Genomic DNA, 18,884 nt, shown 5'->3' on the forward strand with positions numbered 1-18,884 from the left:
TGGAATAGGTGGGCACAATTCTTTTCCTAAACAGGAATGTATGGGGTGAATAAACTCTCAGGATTCTTTCCAGTGTGAAAATTCTGGCACTCTGTGGAATTACTTAACATGGTGATGATGAAGGCATGGCTTGGGGAGGATGTGCTGGGTTTTGGCTGCCCTAGGCTCCTCCCACCACTGTAGTTGGGCTAAATGATTTCCCGCAAATATGTCCAGGTCATGAAGGACCATCATGGAGTGAAGGTCTCAGTGGTGATAAATCCCCTCACCTGATACCTGACATCTTAAAACGGGCCCTCTTCTACCACATTAAGACCTTTGGGGGCCAGAGTTAACTCAGCTACACTCTGGATTATCAATCATGGAGACACCTTATCACCACCCAGTTAAACTCAACCAATCAATTATGTTTGCCTCAGAGCTGGTCTGCCACGTGGAAAAGTCTATTTACATAGCAGGGACATTTACCTTCCAAAGATGGGGGCTTTCCTTACTAAGAAGTGCCTGTGGCTGAAAATGAGAGCTTCCTTCACTGTTCCCCATGCCCTAGAGATTTTATGACACCCCTAATTTTCCCTCAAACTCCTAGACTCTCTCCCTTTATCTCGTTTCTAGCCCCTTCCCCTTCATTTTCTACCTTCTCTCTTTGCTCCTCTGATCACTGTTTTCTGTTCTCTTGCTTTATTTCTATTTCACATTTCCCCCTCTCAATTACACTCCTGAATTCCTTTGCAAAAGGCGCCCTGGCGGCGCACCCGTTAAGTGCTCGACTGCTAACCCAAAGACCAGTGGTTGGAACCCATCAGCCACTCCGCAGGGGAAAGATGTGGCAGTCTGCTCTGGTAGAGATTACAGCCCTAGGAACCCGGTGGGACAGTTCTGCTCTGTTTTATAGGGTTGCTATGAGTTGGAGTCGATTTAACGGTACACGACATTCCTTTGTGAGGACTCCTGGTGGTGCAAGGGTTAAGTGCTCGGCTGCTAACTGAAAGGTTGGCCATTTGTACCCATCTAGTGTCTCCGCAGGAGAAAGACCTGGCGATTTGCTCCTGTAAATAAAACCAGGAAACCCTATGGGGCAGTTTTACTCTGTCACATGAGGGTCACTATGATCAAAATCGACTACCCGATACCTGAGAACGATGCTCCTTTGTGACGTCCCTCCCCACTTCTGCTCCTCCCTCCTTCCCTCTCCTCTTGTGCCCATCTCCTCTTGGTCGCCAACTCTTCATCTCACCAAGCTGAGGTCGGCAGCCTCCGGGGGGCTGAGCCCCACGATGTGCTACCAGTCCACTGGTGAACAAGCCGTTGGCTGCGCAGGGCACAGCTGACCACCAAGCAATCCCATGAAGTCAGAGTTGGTTATCCACGTGTGGATTATTGATTTCCTGGATTATTTGTGGTGGTTTAAAAATTCTGGATCAGCTTCCTTCTGCTATTGAGGTTATTCCCAAGCTACTCCTTCCTATGGACAAGTTGGGGGGCTCCAAGGAGAACAGAGCAACTTGCAATATTTGTTTGATATTAATCTGTTTTTAAAAAAAGACTACTAAAAAAAAAAAAAAACCAACTATGTGATCTATGTAATGGATTGAATTGTGTCCCCCAAAGATATGTTGAAATCCTGACCCAGAGTCCTGTGAATATGACCTTGTTTAAAAATAGGGTCTTTAAAGATGTTATCAGCAAACATGGTCCTAAGCTAATCTTTGTTGTGTCTTATGAAAGAGAAGAGACACAGAAAGACAGACAGAGGGAAAACAGCATGCTGCAGTCATATGCCAAGGAATGCCTGGGGCTACCAGAAACTGAGAGAGACAAAAAAAAGGCCTTTCCCTAGAGCCTTTGGAGAGAACAAGGTCCTGCCGCACTGAATTCAGACTCCTAGCCTCCAGGCCATGAGACAACAAATTTCTGTTCTTCCTAAGCTCCCCAGTTCATGATATTTGTTATGGCAGCTCAAATCCCAACTTCCGATAGACATAGTTCTGTTTGCCTCACCAGTCACGTACCTTTAATGAGAATGAATAATGAAGAGACATCACTCACAGCCTTACGTGTCATTGCTAGGTTTATCAGATAAAGCAAATATATATTTTTCAGCCTGAAAAAAGGTCCCTCTCACATCTGGAAGACCCTTGTATTCTCTAAAAATCTTTTTGAATAATGATTTCAAAGGGGAGCAAATTGATATGATTTTTAAAACTTGCAGGCAGAGTCAGGTAAAACGGAGGCAGCATAAAATGTACACCTCTGCAGCCAGGCTGGGCCTTTGGTACGCTCCAAATCAGGGCAAGATAAAAGCCGGTGTGTATACCTCGCATGGGGATTAGCTATGGAGGATACCTACGGAAGTTTTAATTACTGTTTAATATTTAATACGACCCTAAATAATTATCATGAGTAGATGCACAGAACCATGAATGTTTCATTTAAACAGCACTATATGTCAGAGATAATTAAAGGAGGGATCGAATCTGCACATCAGTAGATTACAGTAATAGCTGAATTTTGCCTGCCATGGTTGGAAATCAACATAGTTCTACCCTTTAATTCTATTAAGTGGTTCTGTTCATTTTACTAAATTTTAAGCATAAAGTGTCTTTTATTACTCTTCTCTCTGGGCATGTAAGTCACTTAAAAATGTGATGGGGAAAAATACCAAGCAATCCTTTGAATTATAGGAAGAGGAGGCAGTGGTAAGATTCCTTTGTATGGAGAGCAATACACTTTCATGCATGTTGGGAGGTCCAGAGGGGAGAGCCGAGAATACCTGAGTTAGCAGAGAGAAAGCCTGAGATCAGAGTGGGGGAATTTTGAGGGGGGTGAGTGTGTGTGTGAAGACACATAGTCCGAGTAGCCTCATTATCTCTAAAAGAAGAGCTGGATTCAATGAGAAGGGCTCTCTCCAAGACATATTTTGGTTCAGTCCAACTCTGGCTGGTAATAGCTGTCACCGACTGACACTCTTTTCATGCTTTAAAATAATGTTTCATTTTCTTCGCTGCCTGGGTCACAAGACCCCGTCGGGGCTCTTAGAACTGTTGAGGGACCTGCATGTTTCCAGAAGGGTCTAGACTGAGAGAGCTGGCCCCATCTCTACACTACTTGTTCCAGACATCATGGTGAATCATAAATATTTCTGAAAGGTTGACTCTCAAAATGTCACCAGCCAGAATCTTTCTCTCCAGAAACTATGCAAACCAGCTTTGCTGGGTTGGAGTGTGCTTCATCCACTGTTAATGGTTAAGTGGATGGGGTTGGGGACATGTTCCCTTCTTGCTTTTACAGTTATCACTAGAACTGCCTGAACACTCATGCAGTAGAAATGACAGTGACTCACAGTTGGTTACCTACCTCTGAAATGGCTGTAGCTGGCTTACGACGAACGACCGAGTACCAAAAGAATCATGAGTTGTGTTTATGTGTACGATTTTTGTTTCTCTTTCAAACAGCTCACGGATGAAGAGGGTGTAGTTGACAATCTCGCCATTCATCTTCACTGGAGGGTCCCAACTCACTAAGATCTCGTGAGAGTCCTTGGACTGCAGTTTTGGAGGCTCCATCCCTGAGGGAGCTGAGGGATTGGTTCGAACTTTGACGAGCGGACTCAAAATACCACCTTGGCTGTTGCTGGCAGTCACTGTGTAGCCGTACTCCACACCCGGGGTGAGGGTAAAATCATGGTAGTGAGTTTCCAGTCCAGTATACACAATGGCTCCATCCCTCCTAAGTTCGTAACTTCTGATTTGGCCATTTGGGGTTCTTGGAGCTTTCCAGATGATTTCTATTGATTCTGAGCCTGTGACTTGCAATCTGGGAGCATCCATGTTCTGTGGCGGGGCCTCCAATGTCCAAGTAGATATGGACGTGGTAGCTGTGCATCCACCGTTGGTGCAGGCTACCAGGGAGAAATTATATTGGGTGTAAGGCTGCAGATGAGAAACCAGCAAGGAGTGGCCCTGCCCAGCGTGGTGTTCCTTACCATCAAATATAAGCAGATATTTAGTGATCTTTCCATTTTGAATTGATGGTGGTGACCAAGATACATTTATTTGAGTGGCACTGATGGCCTGAAGAGCTGGAGGGCTGACCCCTTCTGGAGCAGCCTCGGGAGTTTTGATGTTGGTGGGTTTGCTGGTGGAGCAGCCTTCAATTGTGCAGGCTATGACTGCGTAACTGTATGTAGAAAAAGGAAGTAGGTCTTCATCTGTGTACTTGAAAGTCACAGCATCAAAGCTGAAAGGATATAGCATTCCATTCCTTTGAAGCCTATAGGACTGGATAATACCATTAGGCTGTTCTGGTGGGATCCAGGAAATCAGCAGTCTTGGGGGATGCGTAGACACATAGGATATCTCAGGTGGAGAGGTGCCTTCTGGAGGCGCTTGTTTAGTCTTTACCACATTCCAGGAGCTACAGGTATGGCCTGCTGAATTCCAAGTGTTGATTTTATATTCATACTGTGTCCATGGCTGCAAACTTGTGTCATTATACATAAATGTATTCCTTTCAGTATTATATTCTGTGAAAACAATTTTCTCATCGGCCAGGATTGTCTGGTTCCCCCAAGCTTTTCCCTCGAAGCATCTGCGAATCACTTCATAGCGAATTATCTTTCCATTTGGGTTAACAGGCTCAGACCAGCTCAGCTCAACACTGGTGGACCCCACAGACTGAACTGTGGGAGCCAACTGAGAGCCGGGAGGGGCCTCGCCTGTCCACAGAGGCTGGGATGCTGAGTGTGCACAGCCTGCCGTGGTGCAGGCCTCCAGCGTCAGTGTGTAGACAGTGAAAGGGTCCAGACGACGGAAGAAAAATTGACGGTTGAAGCCAGTGTACTCCAGGATACCGTCACTGAAGACGTTGTAAGTCTGAAGGAAGAAGAGAAGCAAAGGGTATAATTTACAGCATATGCCTTCATGGTGTTGCTAGTTTGTGCCTCTTAACCCTTTCTCCCCTTTCATTCCTTATCTTGATGACCCTAATCCAGAAGAAGCATTCTGAGATTAATTTTGGGAATGTGATTTTCTCCAGTTAATCTAAGATCTGCAGAAAGGGGAATATTGACTTTTTTCTCCCTTCCTCCTTCCCTTCCTTTCTCCTTCCCTTGTTCCTTCCCTCCCTCTCTTCCTTCCTTCCTTCTTCCTTCTCTCTCTCTCTCGCCTTCCCTTCCTGCCTCCCCTACCCCACTTTCTTTCTCATTTGGATAATACCTAAGCATTTTTCTAAAAGCTAAAGATTATTGAGCCTGATTCTTTGACTTCAACAGTTTTCATGGACTTTCTTCCTTTTTTTTTTTTAAAGCAGTGAATAGTACTCAAATCTCCCATTTTGTGCTTCTGATCTTATCCCAAGTAAGGGGAATAGGGCCTGTCTACAGTGTCCATCTCCCTCAGCATTAGCTGGGACCTGGGATTCTAATGCTTCATCTTTTGTAACAAGGTTCCAGGGCTGAAAACATGTCTGTATGTATAATATAGTATATAATATAAATAAATATATATTTATCCTTTACATAGTATTTACAAATTCATTTATAAAGTAAATAAATTTTATTAATAAATTTATAAAATAAATTTTTATTTATAAAAATTCATAAATATTATTATATGAATACATAATGTAAACTGATTACTAGAAGATGGGGGGGTGGAAAAAAAAACACCCTGTTTTCTCTTGCAAGTCATGGAAGAACCGATTGCTCCTTTGTGGCCAAGTATTCTTTTGTTCTGGTGAAAAGAATCTGAACAGTCATTATACAAATGTAGAGCAAGTTTTCATCCCTGTATTATTCTCTGTTCTTTGGGAAAAATGGGAAACACTGAACTTGAATGCAGGCGTTTGTGAAGAATGGTCTTCCTCTCTCTTCCTGCTTCACCGCTCCTGAGAGATATGGCACAGTCCTGATTACGTCAACGACTGCCTGTACATGATAGTGACTCTCAAGGCAGTACAGGGCACGTAACAGAGTCCCTTGGGAAGCGTGATTAGTTTGAAACATCCCCACAGGTGGTTTCTGGAGAAGCTTAACTTGGGCTGTGTTGTCAATAATACTCTAATGTTATTTAAGATTAAATAGCCTGGACTTTTGGAAATTTACTTATGTTTTGCTATTGCACTTGTGATTTTTCTTCATGGGGTCCCAGGGTAAGGCCATACCCTTGAGGAGGGCACCAGGTGTCTTTAAAAGGGAGCTTAGATTCCATAATCAAAACTCAAGCCTCTCTCTGCCCATCGTTTTCACCTGGAAAATCTCTTAACTTAGGTTAAATGTAGCTCTCTATCTGTACCCAGCTCTTAACTGGCTTCAAAAAAATTACCTAACCAGGCTGTCTAGTCTCACTTTAAACCTCTTACCATAAATTTTAAATACATGGTTATCAATTGTAATCCTACTCTATTTCCCCATATGTTTGCTGTCTCATTTTCCAAAATGGTTATTTCATATGTTTTATTTTTCCCACAGGAGCCCTGGTGGTACAGTGGTTAAGAGCTCAGGCTGCTAACCAAAAGGTCAGCAGTTGGAATCCACCAGTGGCTCCTTGGAAACCCTATGGGGCAGTTCTACTCTGTCTTATAGGGTTACAATGCGTCAGATTCGACTCAATGGCACAACAGTAACAACAACATTTTTCCCACTAGCCACTGATACCCTCTTCCCTTCTTCCCGGTTGGTTGTTGACATAACCACATATTTCATTCAGAAAATAGAAGCAATCAGAAGCAAATGTCTTCATATTATATATTATCATCCCCATAAATGTGTGGTAGTAAGAATTTGGCCTTCCCCAAAGAGAGGTCTAGTCTTTGTCTAGGTCCTGGAAGAAAACCTCTAACCCCCTGGAATTTGACAGGAATGCCTTTATTATCTATGGTTAGCCCCTTGGACCACACCTGATAGTTTACGCTAATGAGGTGATTCAGGGTGGGGATGGCCATTCCCCATAGTCATAGGATGGGAGCTGACCATGCCAGAAAGACCAACCATGTGATTCGAGGGTGGAGGCTTCCAGACTGACCTTGGGGGAGGGGAACTGTAGATTGAGTTCAGCTATGTGGGCAATGAATCAATCAATCACGCCTTCTAAATGAAGCCTGAATAAAATTAAAGCTTGGGTGAGCTTCCTGGGTTTGCAATACTGTGTCCTTAACCTCACAGTTTGGCTAACTTTGCGTGAATTTGGACTTACACTACTTGCCTTCCCTCCTTTTGCTATAGATGAATTATCTCTGTCCCTGTTAAAGGCCACTGAGTGCTGGATCTCATCCTCCTCCTTTCTAGGGACTTCACTCCTGCAATTATTCTCCTTGCCTTCTGCATCACCAATTTATCTCCCAGTGGTTAAGAGCTTGGCTGCTAACCAAAAGGTTGGCAGTTTGAATCCATCAGTTGCTCCTTGAAAACCCTATGGGGCAGTTCTACTCTGTCCTATAGGGTTGTTATGAGACAGAATTGCCTCAGTGGCAATGGGTTTGTTTTCTTTTGTTTTTTACTGGGTTATTGCCATTAGCTTATTTATACTCTAGTGTTTTCCACTGATTTTAAAATAAAACTTCTCTTGATACCACACTTTCCCAGCTAGTGCTCCATTTCTCTACGTTCTTTTCATCTCAACCAAATCCTTTGCAGTCAGGTTGATTCTAATGCATGGAGACCCTATAGAACTGCCCCATAGGGTATCCATGGAGTGGCTGGTGGATTCAGACTGCTGATCTTTTGATTAGCAGCTGAATTCTTAACCACTGTCCCACCAGGGCTCCATAGCAACTTCTCTAAAGAGTCCCCTAATTGCTCTCGTCACTTCCTCACTTGCCTCCCTTCTCTCCTCCATCTCCCTCAACCAGGCTTCCTGTGCCACCACTTGGATGAAACTGTTCTTGTCAAGATCACAATGACCTCCTCATCCCCAAATTCCAGCGTTACTTCACTGGCCTCATTTTACTTGATTGTTCAGCAGCATTTGACATATTTTCTCTTTACTTCTGGGACATCCCATTCACTACTTATCTATCTGCCTCACTGGCTCTTCTCAATTTCCTTTGCTGACTCGTCTTCCTCATCTTGATCTCCAGATTTTAGTGTGCCCAGGGTTTGACTTTAGGTTCTCATCATCTCTATTTACATTCTCTCCGTAGCTGATCTCCTGCAGCCCCATGGGCTTAAATAGCACCTATATGCTATTTCCGAATATACAACTCAGTGAATATACATCTTATGAATATACTTGTCAGTGAAGAACTGTCTCCAGAGTTCTAGACCTACACCTTCAGCTGGCTACTTGCCTGGTCAAACCTACTTATCTTCCAATTCTCCCCTTCCCAGATAATGGAGCAAGGCCAAAATTCAGAAGTCACCCTGAAGTGCTCTGTTTCCTTCATGGCTCACATCCAGTCCCTTAACAAGTCTTGTCAGCTCCACCTTCCAAATACATCTCCAATTCACCCGTATTTCTTTACCTTCATGACTCCCACCCTACTTCAAGCCACCACCGAGTCTGCCCTGAATTTTTTCAATAGCTTTCAAGCTCTATTGGTCCCTTATAATCTATTTTCCACATAACAGCCAGAGTGATCTTGAAAAACATAAATCTGATCCTACCATTTGCTTAAAGCCTTCAGTAATTTTTCATTGCACTTAGAAGAAATTCCAAACACCTTAACACAGCTGACAAGGTGGGGCAAAACCTGGCCCCGTCAATGTTCTCCAACCTTTCTAGTTGCATCTTTACCCCCCTCCCAGTGCTTCATCCACGCGGGCTTTCTTTCCTTTCCTTGAATACACCAAGTTCATTCTTGGCTTCAGGCCTTTCATTTGTTGTTCATTTTGTCTGGAACATTTTGCCCACATATCTCCACATGACTGACTCTGTCTTGTCGTTCAGGGCTCGCCTCAGATGTCAACTCAATTCAAATGTTCATCCATTCTAAATTAGCCTGAGCCAGGCATAATTACATTACCCTGTTTCCTTCTTTCTTTCTTTATTTTTGTAGCATTCATCACTCTGAAATTTCCTTGTTTGTTTATGCACTAGCTCACCATTTGCCTCTCTGTACTCCCAGCGTTCACATTCTTCCACACAGTCACTCATACGTGCATGCAGACACCTCAGGTCTACGGAGGCAGAGATGTTGCCTGTCTTGTTTACTCCAGAATCAGGACTTGACACTTAGTAGAAGCTCAACAATACTTGGTGAAATGTAAATGAAGGAAAAAGGAGTCTAGATTTCTGTTGTCAGTCATGCTGGTATGAGGCAGTCTCTGGGATAGGAAACAGACGGGGTAGGGGGGTGCGGTGCTTTGACGGATGTAAAAGGAGAAACTCTTTTTTCTGATGAAGGCCTCAGTGTTATGGCTTGAATCTCCAGCCCCAGGGTAGGGGATGTCTGGGTGTCACAGGGAGGCCGGCTGGTGGAGACAGACTGGCTTGTGCTACCGTCGCAGGCCTGGAGCAGGCAGAGAGGCAGCCGCTGCATAAGCAGTGAGGCGGCCTGCAGGAAGGCCCGCGGGGACAGACCTGGGCCTGCTAGAGTTCTAAGTCATTGTCATGATTTTCTTCTGTTGGCCCTCTCCTAGGTCTTTCAGGAAATCTTTATTAAAAGTTACACCTCAGTCTTAACTATTGTATTTGAGATTAATGGGGGAGACTGCCACTTCGAGGAGTAGTGAAGGAGATTCATAGAGTTTTCGTTGGCTGCAATCTTTATAGGAGTAGCTCTCCGGGTCTTTCTCCCACGGAGCTGCTGGGTAGGTTCAAACTGCCAGCTTTTCAGCTTCCTAATCTGTCTTAGTCTGGAAGGTCTGCTGAATCCTCTCGAGTATCATAGCAACATGCAAGCCACCACTGACAGATGTGTGCTGACTGCGCATGAGGTGTGTTGATCAGGAATGGAACCCAGGTTTCTCGCACGGATGGTGAAAACTCTACCACTGACCCACCAGTGTCTTATGGTTCCACTGGGCACGGAATCTTCTCGAGTCGGGAGCTGACTCGGTGGCAGCTAACAACAACCTCAGTGAGGGAGGGCAGCGTGTTGACAGCAGCTGCAGGCTGGGGGACCAGAGCAGTGCTCCAGGGCCAGAGGAGACTGTAGGCAGAGGCGGAAGTACAGGTTGACAGGTGAGTCACCACATCCTTGGGGAGGACCTTCAGGAAGGAGAGGAAGCCTTGCTTTCATGCAGGTGGGGCTCCAAGCACCAAGATGTGGACGATTAGTAGAAATGCGGCCTCGTTTGTACTCACAGCTGGTGAAGCCTGGGATATAGGTGAGACATTTACAAGGCTGTTTCTAGTGACTACTATAGAAGTTAGGGAGTTAGCAGAAGAGTGAGACTTCCTGCCTTTTGCTTAGCGAGCTCTGTTCAAAGCTCAGATTAGGCAAGACTTAATTAAACAAATAACTGGGTAGGGTAATTCAGGAGGCAGGAAGAACACAGTTACTTAGAGTTCAGCTCTGGCGTGACTTCCTAGCTTTAAATGTGAACTTGGGCAGTTATTTAACCTTTCTAGGCCAGGCCTGGTGGCACAAAGGTTAAGTGTTTGGCTGCAAACTGAAAAGCTGGCAGTTTGAACCTACCCAGCAGCTCCATGGTTGAAAGACCTGGCGATCTGCTCCTATAAAGACTGCAGCCAAGAAAACCATGTGGGGCAGTTCTACCCTGTCACACAGGGTCACTATGAGTTGAAAATAGACTGGATGGCACCTAATAACAACAACATGCCTGCTGAGGTTTAGTGGTACCCACATAGTAGGGTTGATGAGAAGATTACATGAGATATACCTAGAGAACACCTAGCCCAGTGCTGTATCGGGCTCACTGGAAGCATAGCACATGGGGGCTAGTTTTCTCTATGATTAAGTGCCTGGAGGAGCCATTAAGGAGAATGACACAGGCTGTGAAGGGTGGTTCCCCACAGTGACCTGACGCCATGTCAGAGCTCATCTATGCAACAGAACAACACCAAACACATGTTCCTATGTAAGGGAGACATTACCTTAATCACACCATTGGCTCTTGTAGGCTCTGACCACTGTAGTAACAGCGCTTGGCCATTCTCTTTCCGTTCTACTGTAAAGTTGCTCAGTCCACTTGGGGAAGATTCTAAGGTCTGAACCGGAGTCCAGGGGCTTGAAACTTCTCCCACCTGGTTTGCAGCCACAACACCAATGTGATACGTTGTGAATGGTTCTAACCCAAACAGGTGGGCTTGGTAGCAGGTTCCCTGTAAGAAAATTGACAGGTTAACTTTCTTTCGGAAGTTGCCAGTAATTGCTGGAAGGTCATTGTCTGAACTGCATGCCAAGGGGTATCAGCACAAATACTTACAGCAGCTTTTGAATCATCATTAAGAAAAACTGTTTTTTCTTGTTCTTGTTGGCCTTCTGAATATCTTACCCAACGGTGTGTGATATAAGACACCCAGAGAGTATGGATTGGATAGGATCCTTGCCTTTTCACAGCTTGCAACCCAAAGGATGTGGCGTATGAACACAAAAAGCCTCTGATGCCTCAGATCAGTGCTGCCTCCAGCTCAGACTGGCAGCCACTGGTGCCAGTGTGCATGGCAGAGAGTGCTGTAACTGCCCACCAGGTTGGTCTTAAGGTTGGGAAATTTATCCAGAATGACCACAATTCTCTTTTATTAATCCTTAATACTATTTGTTTACGTGTAAGACTCCATCCCCCCAATTCCCTCTCATTTTCTTGGTGCGTGTTTATGTCTTACAAATGCAAACACACAAACACAAGAAAACAATGACGTAACCCAACTGAAATATAAATATACAAACACCTTCAGGGAAACCTACTATTCGTATATATGTGAAAATATTCTCATGTGTTAAAAGCACCATAACTAAAACCATGACATTCACCAAAAGTTATTGTGACCTGGACTTTGAGAATTTGACCTTTGTCGATTATATTAAAACAAACAAAAAAAAAGTAACAGCCAATTTTTTTTTTTTTTTTCCCCTGCTTGGAGAGTGGCATTTAGCATATTTTGCCTCTCTAAACTGGGGCTGAGAATCCTTCTGTTTTGAAAGGCCCCAGGGTGCTCTTTCCACATCTGGGCTGGACGGATATGCCTGTTTACAGATAAGAATTATGTTTGCAAGTGGACTAGTAACCTGTATGTAGCTAGATACACATGCACCCGTGCACACACACACACACACACACGCACACTTTTTTGGGTACCATACCCATTGGGTGTGGACAGTCATGAGGACATTTTGACTGGTTTAATAAGATATTTACATTTAATGGTGTGTGAGATCAGCTTTGTTTTACTAGATGTTTAAACGTGATCCATGGCCTTTAATTGTCCTCTTTTCTTGGTGGGCAGGGGAGAAGGAATGCGAGGTGGGGAAGAAGTAGATACCTGACATCATCAAAGTTCTATGTAAGGAGTGGCTCCTTATTAGGGGACAACCAAATACCATTTTCAATAAACTCTAAAACAAGGTGACAGGATTGAACTTTCTTCCAAACAAACGGGTCAGACAAAACCAAAACCCACTGTAGAAGTGATTTTTGACACTGTCCTCACATTCTTGGTTATAGGTTTCAACCATGTTAATGTTTCTTATTATGTGTTAACCACGGGCAGAGGAAATACAATTTCCTTCACCTATCAAAAACTTGTGAAGTCAATTTTCCTCTTTCAATGAGTCCCATTATGATATTACATGCTAACCTCTTGAGGGCTTTTAATATTTAAACATTTGCTAAGCGACCAGACTCTGAAACAAATTTTACAGAAATACTAATTTCTCTTTTTTAAAATATTAAAAGTTAGATCATAAATATTTAAAACTTATTTCCTCACAACATTGGATTGGTCTTTTAGATAAATATAGCACAGAATCGGGATGATCTTAATGAATATTAAATCTGAAGATGCTACAAGTCTCGATTACAAACATTCTTTTCTGATAAATGATTTCTTTTCCGTGGAAATAGGGCAAACATGAGCAAGATTAATAATGCAAAAAAGAATAATTCTTTGTTCAGAATATTCAGTAATAGATGCCAAAAAAGCACAGCGCCAAGGCAAATAGTAATCACCTCTAACAGATTACATAATAAAAAAGGTAGGCTGTTGGGGGACATTTGGAGATAGCTTTTGTCACAAGAAACATGAAAAGCATGTGGGCTCTAAAGCAAAAACATATGTATATTGTCAATCGCAGCACCTGCTCAATTACAGTTTATTTCAGAGCCGAGAATCCCGCTCAGCCCCTAGATGGCAATACTACCAAACCCTTTTGGTAACTGAGCACTTAATGATTCACAATTGCCAGTCAGTCATCCAACACACTCCAGGCAACCATTAAAAAAATAACAAGACTGATTTCATTATAGATTCTTTTCATAAACATTTATGGCTCAGACCCTTGAAAGCAGAAGGATTCAAAATGCCCTGGTCCCTAAACCTCCGCCATCTATTGCAGAAATATGACCTGCAGGTCTCCAGTTGAAGTTCCTGCGTGCCTGGTACAGAAATTGTTGAAAGGTGTGCTCCTATGAAGAATAGTTACAACAGTTGTTTTGCTTAATCTGGTTTGTAGTAACCTTAAAAAAAAAAAAAAGAAACAACCACATATTGGGGTATAAAGGAGAAATTCTGCACCCTAAATTCACACTGAGGAAGTGTTTCCACATTAATTTGTTATTTCCAAAGAGCTACAAAATAATAATAATAATGTATGCATATACACACCCCTTCAATAAACTGCTTTTTTTTTTTCAATAAACTGCATTAGTAGCCATACTTTTTTTTTTTTAATTGTACTTTAGATGAAGTTTACAGAACAAACTAGTTTCTCATCAGTTAGTACACACATTGTTCTATGACATTGGTTAACAACCCCAAGACATGTCAACACTCTCTCAAACTTGGGTTCTCTATTACCAGCTTTCCTGCTCCCTCTTGCCTTCCAGTCCCTGCCCAGGGCTGGTACGCTTCTTTAGTCTTGTTTTGTTCCATGGGCTTGTTCAATCTTTGAGTAGCCATACTTTTCGTGAATCTTTAGTTAAGACCATACTTTAAAAAAAAATGAAGAAATTAAAAAATGGCAAAACAACCCTGACCAATGTATTCTTCCAACACCTTAGGAAAAATTTTAAATCATTGTGTCCTGAATGATCTTCAACACCAAAGTTCACAATTCATAAGTTTTAGGCTCCTGGTGTAAAATTTGGACACAGTTCCACTTTGTGGAGTTAATTTGGGTTTTGTCTTGTTTATTAAGTTACTTGCTTTGTTCCTTAAGTTCAGCATATTTTCTTGTGCACCGTGGTTGTAATTTTCGATGTTTTAGTTTTAATTCCTCCCTTTGGAGATGTACCATTCTGTTCCACTGATGGGAGAATCCATCATGAAAAGTCGTTTTCCTTCTTTTTTCCTCCTCTGTTCCTGCTTTCTTTCTTCTCCTCCTTCTCCTCTCTCTGCCTCTACTCCTTCCTCCTCCCCTCCTTACTCTCTTTCCTCTACAGAGACGATCCTAATTCACACTCTAACATCTTCCTCTTCTTTGTCCTCATTCTGCTGTTGTCCTTCATTCTTCCATCCACCCGTTTCTTTGGAGGTATTTTGTTGTTGTTTTTGTTATTCCCAGACTATAATTGTGGTTAAGAGCTTGGCTGCTAACCAGAAGGTTGGTGGCTTGAATCCACCAGCTGCTCCTTGGAAACCCCATGGGGCAGTTCTACTATCTCCTGTCGGGTGCCTATAGGGTTGCTATGAGTTGGAATTGACTCGACGGCAACGGGTTTGGTTTATTCTATATACATGCCCGTAATTTTTTTCTTTTTATAGCATTCAGATTTTTTATTCTAGAAGCCTATTAGCTATCATTGTTAGGCAGCAGATTTGAGGAAGCATTTAAAAGAGAAGGACTCAACAAAGGAAGCAATATTTCACTAGGAGATCATCCATTCTCTGAATCTAATACTTCCAATGAGATTTAGCCTCTCTGGATTTAAACATATATGCGTGAGTGTCCGAGCCTGGACACAAATTAGTGCATCGATATTTTTATGAGGTATAAAGACAAGACTGCCTGGAATGCCCTGCCAGTTGAGGGTCTGCTGGCAATTTGAACTACATTTTAACCTCTCAGCTCTGCTCCTGGGACACGTGAAACCACTTGGGGTCTTCAGCAGTCTGACAATTTTACACCATCTTCTCTGATTATTTTTGATGACTTCAAGTGCCCCAAAGGTGGCCATGAGGTCAATAGGTTTATGTAGGTTGAAAATGATCAGAAATTAGCATTGATCTGTAGCTGTCAATAAAAGGCTTCATGGGGAGGCTCCCGGCACAAATGTTTAAACTGCATAAAGCTTGCTAACTTAGTCATCTTTGAGTCTATTGATCTCATGATCCAGCACATTCCAGAGATTTCCCTCTGGTCTTTGTGATGCATTTTCATTGAGCCCAGTTACGTTGGCCCTTAGAAGCCTTTTCACTCTGCTCCAGGTAATGAACCAGCATAGTCATGCATCAGCACTTCTGTGCTTTTCAACAGAGCATTCTGTGTGCTTACTATATCTGAGAAAGGGTTAATCTCCCCAGTCACCATCAACTTCATTCCAGCTTCATTCACTGATGAGCATTTTTCTGTCGTTGCCTTTAACTTACTCTTTCCCCTTACCCTAGACCCCTCATTCTAAAATGGTGAATTCCGGCTTATAAATCCTGACTTGGTAGTGAGGTGAATGGCAAGACTCAGAGAGTAATTCACACAGAAACTTTGACTTTTTTTCTCAGACAGTGTTTCAGTGGGATCTAGATTTAAACATATCAACTTCTGTCTTCCATAGTTGAGCCAGTCAGCTGTTTCTTAGTTTCATTGTGTTATATTTTACTTTGTTATGTTCTTGTTGGGTGTCGTTGAGTCAGTTCCGACTCATAGCGACTGTATGTACAACAGAACGAAACACCGCCTGGTCCTGCGCCATCTTTACAATGATTGTTATGCTTAAGCCCATTGTTGCAGTCACTATGTCAATCCATCTCATTGAGGGTCTTCATCTTTTTTGATGACCCTTCATTTTACTAAGCATGATGTCCTTCTTCATGGACTGGATACAATAAAAGAGTGGCTATAGACAAGAGTCCAGGTTTCTGGTTTAGATTACAAATCAAACAGGAGAAGTAGGAAAAGCTCTCATTTACCATTACCTAAAAGCCATAGCACTGGCCTGAGTCCCTCCAGCCAACTGGATGACTTTTGGATAGATACATACATTGTGATGCTGGCAAATTAACACCAAAAAAAAAAAAAAAAAATTATTTTTATTTTTTTATTTTTGTAGATTTCTGAAAACCAGATAATTTGAGCCATGGATTCTGTAGAACTATTTTTCCTTTCCATCTATAAAGATAATTTTTGAGTTCACCAAATGTTGATCAGCACATTTATATCTAGTATCTACTTGTGCAAAAATCAAATCAGTCTTGGAATAGAGTGGGATAAGTCCTATAACTGAGTGTCAGAAAAATATTGAGGGGATACTTCAGATTGGGAAATGAGGAGGTGGGGCACTGGGAAAGACTTAATTGGAAGGTGGAATTTGATCCTGGCCAGAAAAGACAAGTACAATTTTAGTAGAGGATACTTAATGAGGGGTTGAAAGAAAGAAGGAAGAAAGTACAGGATATGCTTGGGAAAGAGCTGGAAGTTGGATGTAGTTGAAGCATGGTGGGTGTAGAATAACGAGAATTAAGGTTGGAAAGTGTTTACAGTTATATTGCAGAGGGCTTTGAATTGCTACCCTAAGTTTTCGGACTGCATTTAGTAGGAAATTTTAAGAACTAATTTTGTGTAAAAGGTTCTGCAATGCTATTTGAAGTAATAATGGAAGAACACTTATTTTGTCCTGTTGTGGTATCGGTCATGGTCAGTGATAAAAAAATCAGCCAAGAATTAATTCATTCACTTATTTAATTATTAATGAATCCAGTAAGTATGTATTGCATTATGTAAAATGTAATATGTTGTTGTTGTTAGGTGCCATTGAGTTGGTTCTGACTCGTAGCAACCCTATGTACAACAGAATGAAACACTGCCTGGTCGTACGCCATCCTTATAATCATTGCTATTTTTGATCTCATTGTTGCAACCACTGTGTTGATCCATCTCACTGAGGGTCTTCCTCTTTTTTGCTGACTCCCTACTTTACCAAGCATGATGTCCTTCTCCAGGGACTGGTCCCTTCTGATAACACGTCCAAAGTACATAAGATGAAGCCTCACAATCCTCGTTTTTAAGGAGCGTTCTGGCTGTACTTCTTTCAAAACAGATCTGTTCAGTCTTCTGGCAGTCCATGGTGTATTCAATAGTCTTCGCCAACACCTTAATTGAAAGGCAACAGTTCTTCTTCTTCAGACTTCCCTATTCATTGTCCAGCTTTTGCATGCATGTAAGGAAGTTGAAATTACCATGGCTTGGGTTAGGCACAGCTTAGTCCTCAAAGTAACATCATCGCACTTTAACGCTTTAAAGAGGTCTTTTGCACCAGATTTGCCCAGTGCAAAACGTTGTTTGATATCTTGACTGCTGCTTCCATGGACATTGGTTGTGCATCCAACTAAAATGAAATCCTTGACAACTTCAGTATTTTCTCCGTGTATCATAACATTGTGTATTGGTCCAGTTTTGAGGATTTTTTTTTCTTTATGTTGAGGTGTAATCCATACTTTGATCTTCATCTGTAAGTGCTTCAAGTCCTCTTCACTTTCAGCAAGCAAAGTTGTGTCATCTGCATATCCTAAGTCGTTAATGAGTCTTTCTCCAATCCTGATGCCCCATCCTTCTTCAGATAGTCCAATTCCTTGGATTATTTACTCAGCATACAGATTGAATAAGTATAGTGAAAAGATACAACCTTGACCCACACCTTTTCTTATTTTAATACATGCAGTATCCCCTTTTTCTGTTTGACTGAGTCTTGGTCTATGTACAGGTCCCACGTGAGCACAATTGTTCTGGAATTTCCATTCTTTGCAAAGTTACCCTTAACTCGTTATGATCCATATAGATGAATGCCTTTGCATAGTTGATGAAACACAAGTAAACATCCTTCTGGTATTCCCTGCTTTTGGCCAGGATCCATCTGACATCAGCAAGGATAACCCTTGTTCCACATCCTCTTCTGAATCTGGCTTTCATTTCTGGCAGTTCCCTGTTTATGTACTGCTGCAACCACTTTTCAATGATTTTCAGCAAAATTTTACTTGTGTGTGATATAAATGATATCATTTGATAATTTCCACATTTTGTTGGATCACCTTTCTTTGGAATAGGCTTGCATATAGATTTCTTCCAGTTAGTTGGCCAGGTAGCTGTCTTCCAAATTTCTTGGCATAGACAAGTGAATGCTTCCAGCATTGCATCCATTTGTTGAAATATCTCAATTGGTATTCTGTCAATTTCTGGAGCCATGTTTTTCCTCAATGCCTTCAGTGCATCTTGGATTTCTTCCATCAGTACCATCCATTCTTGATCATATGCTAACTCCTGAAGTGCCTGAAGGTCGACCAATTCTTTTCGGTACAGTGACTCTGTTTATTCCTTCCCACCTTTGTTCAAATTTTTGCCGATAGAATCCTTCAATATTACAACTCGGGGCTTGGATTTTTCCTTCAGTTCTTTCAACTTGAGAAATGCCAAGCGTGTTCTTCCTTTTTGGTTTTCCAACTCCAGCTCTTTTCCTATCTGATTACAATACTTTACTTTGTCTTCTAGAGCCGCCCTTTGAAATTCTCTGTTCAGCTCTTTTACTTCACCATTTCTTCCATTCACTTTAACTGCTCTATGTTCAGGAGCAAGTTTCAGAGTGTCTTCTGACATCCATTTTGGCCTTTTCTTTT

At 42.3% G+C, this 18,884-nt stretch overlaps 1 protein-coding gene across 4 annotated transcripts in view; it reads right to left on the minus strand.

Annotated features, from left to right (window-relative positions):
* USH2A (usherin) overlaps window positions 1–18,884 on the minus strand; it is a 906,431-nt gene that overhangs the window by 52,256 nt on the left and 835,291 nt on the right. For all 4 annotated transcript variants that reach the window (XM_049868234.1, XM_049868232.1, XM_049868231.1 and 1 more), the window contains 2 exons: window positions 10,998–11,225; window positions 3,358–4,874 (listed from right to left, as the gene is read on the minus strand). In XM_049868234.1, coding sequence (XP_049724191.1) covers window positions 3,358–4,874; window positions 10,998–11,225 — 1,745 coding nt within the window. The remainder of the gene's footprint in view (window positions 1–3,357; window positions 4,875–10,997; window positions 11,226–18,884) is intronic.

This window comes from Elephas maximus, chromosome 24, assembly GCF_024166365.1.
Source record: "Elephas maximus indicus isolate mEleMax1 chromosome 24, mEleMax1 primary haplotype, whole genome shotgun sequence".
Lineage (NCBI taxonomy): Eukaryota > Metazoa > Chordata > Mammalia > Proboscidea > Elephantidae > Elephas > Elephas maximus.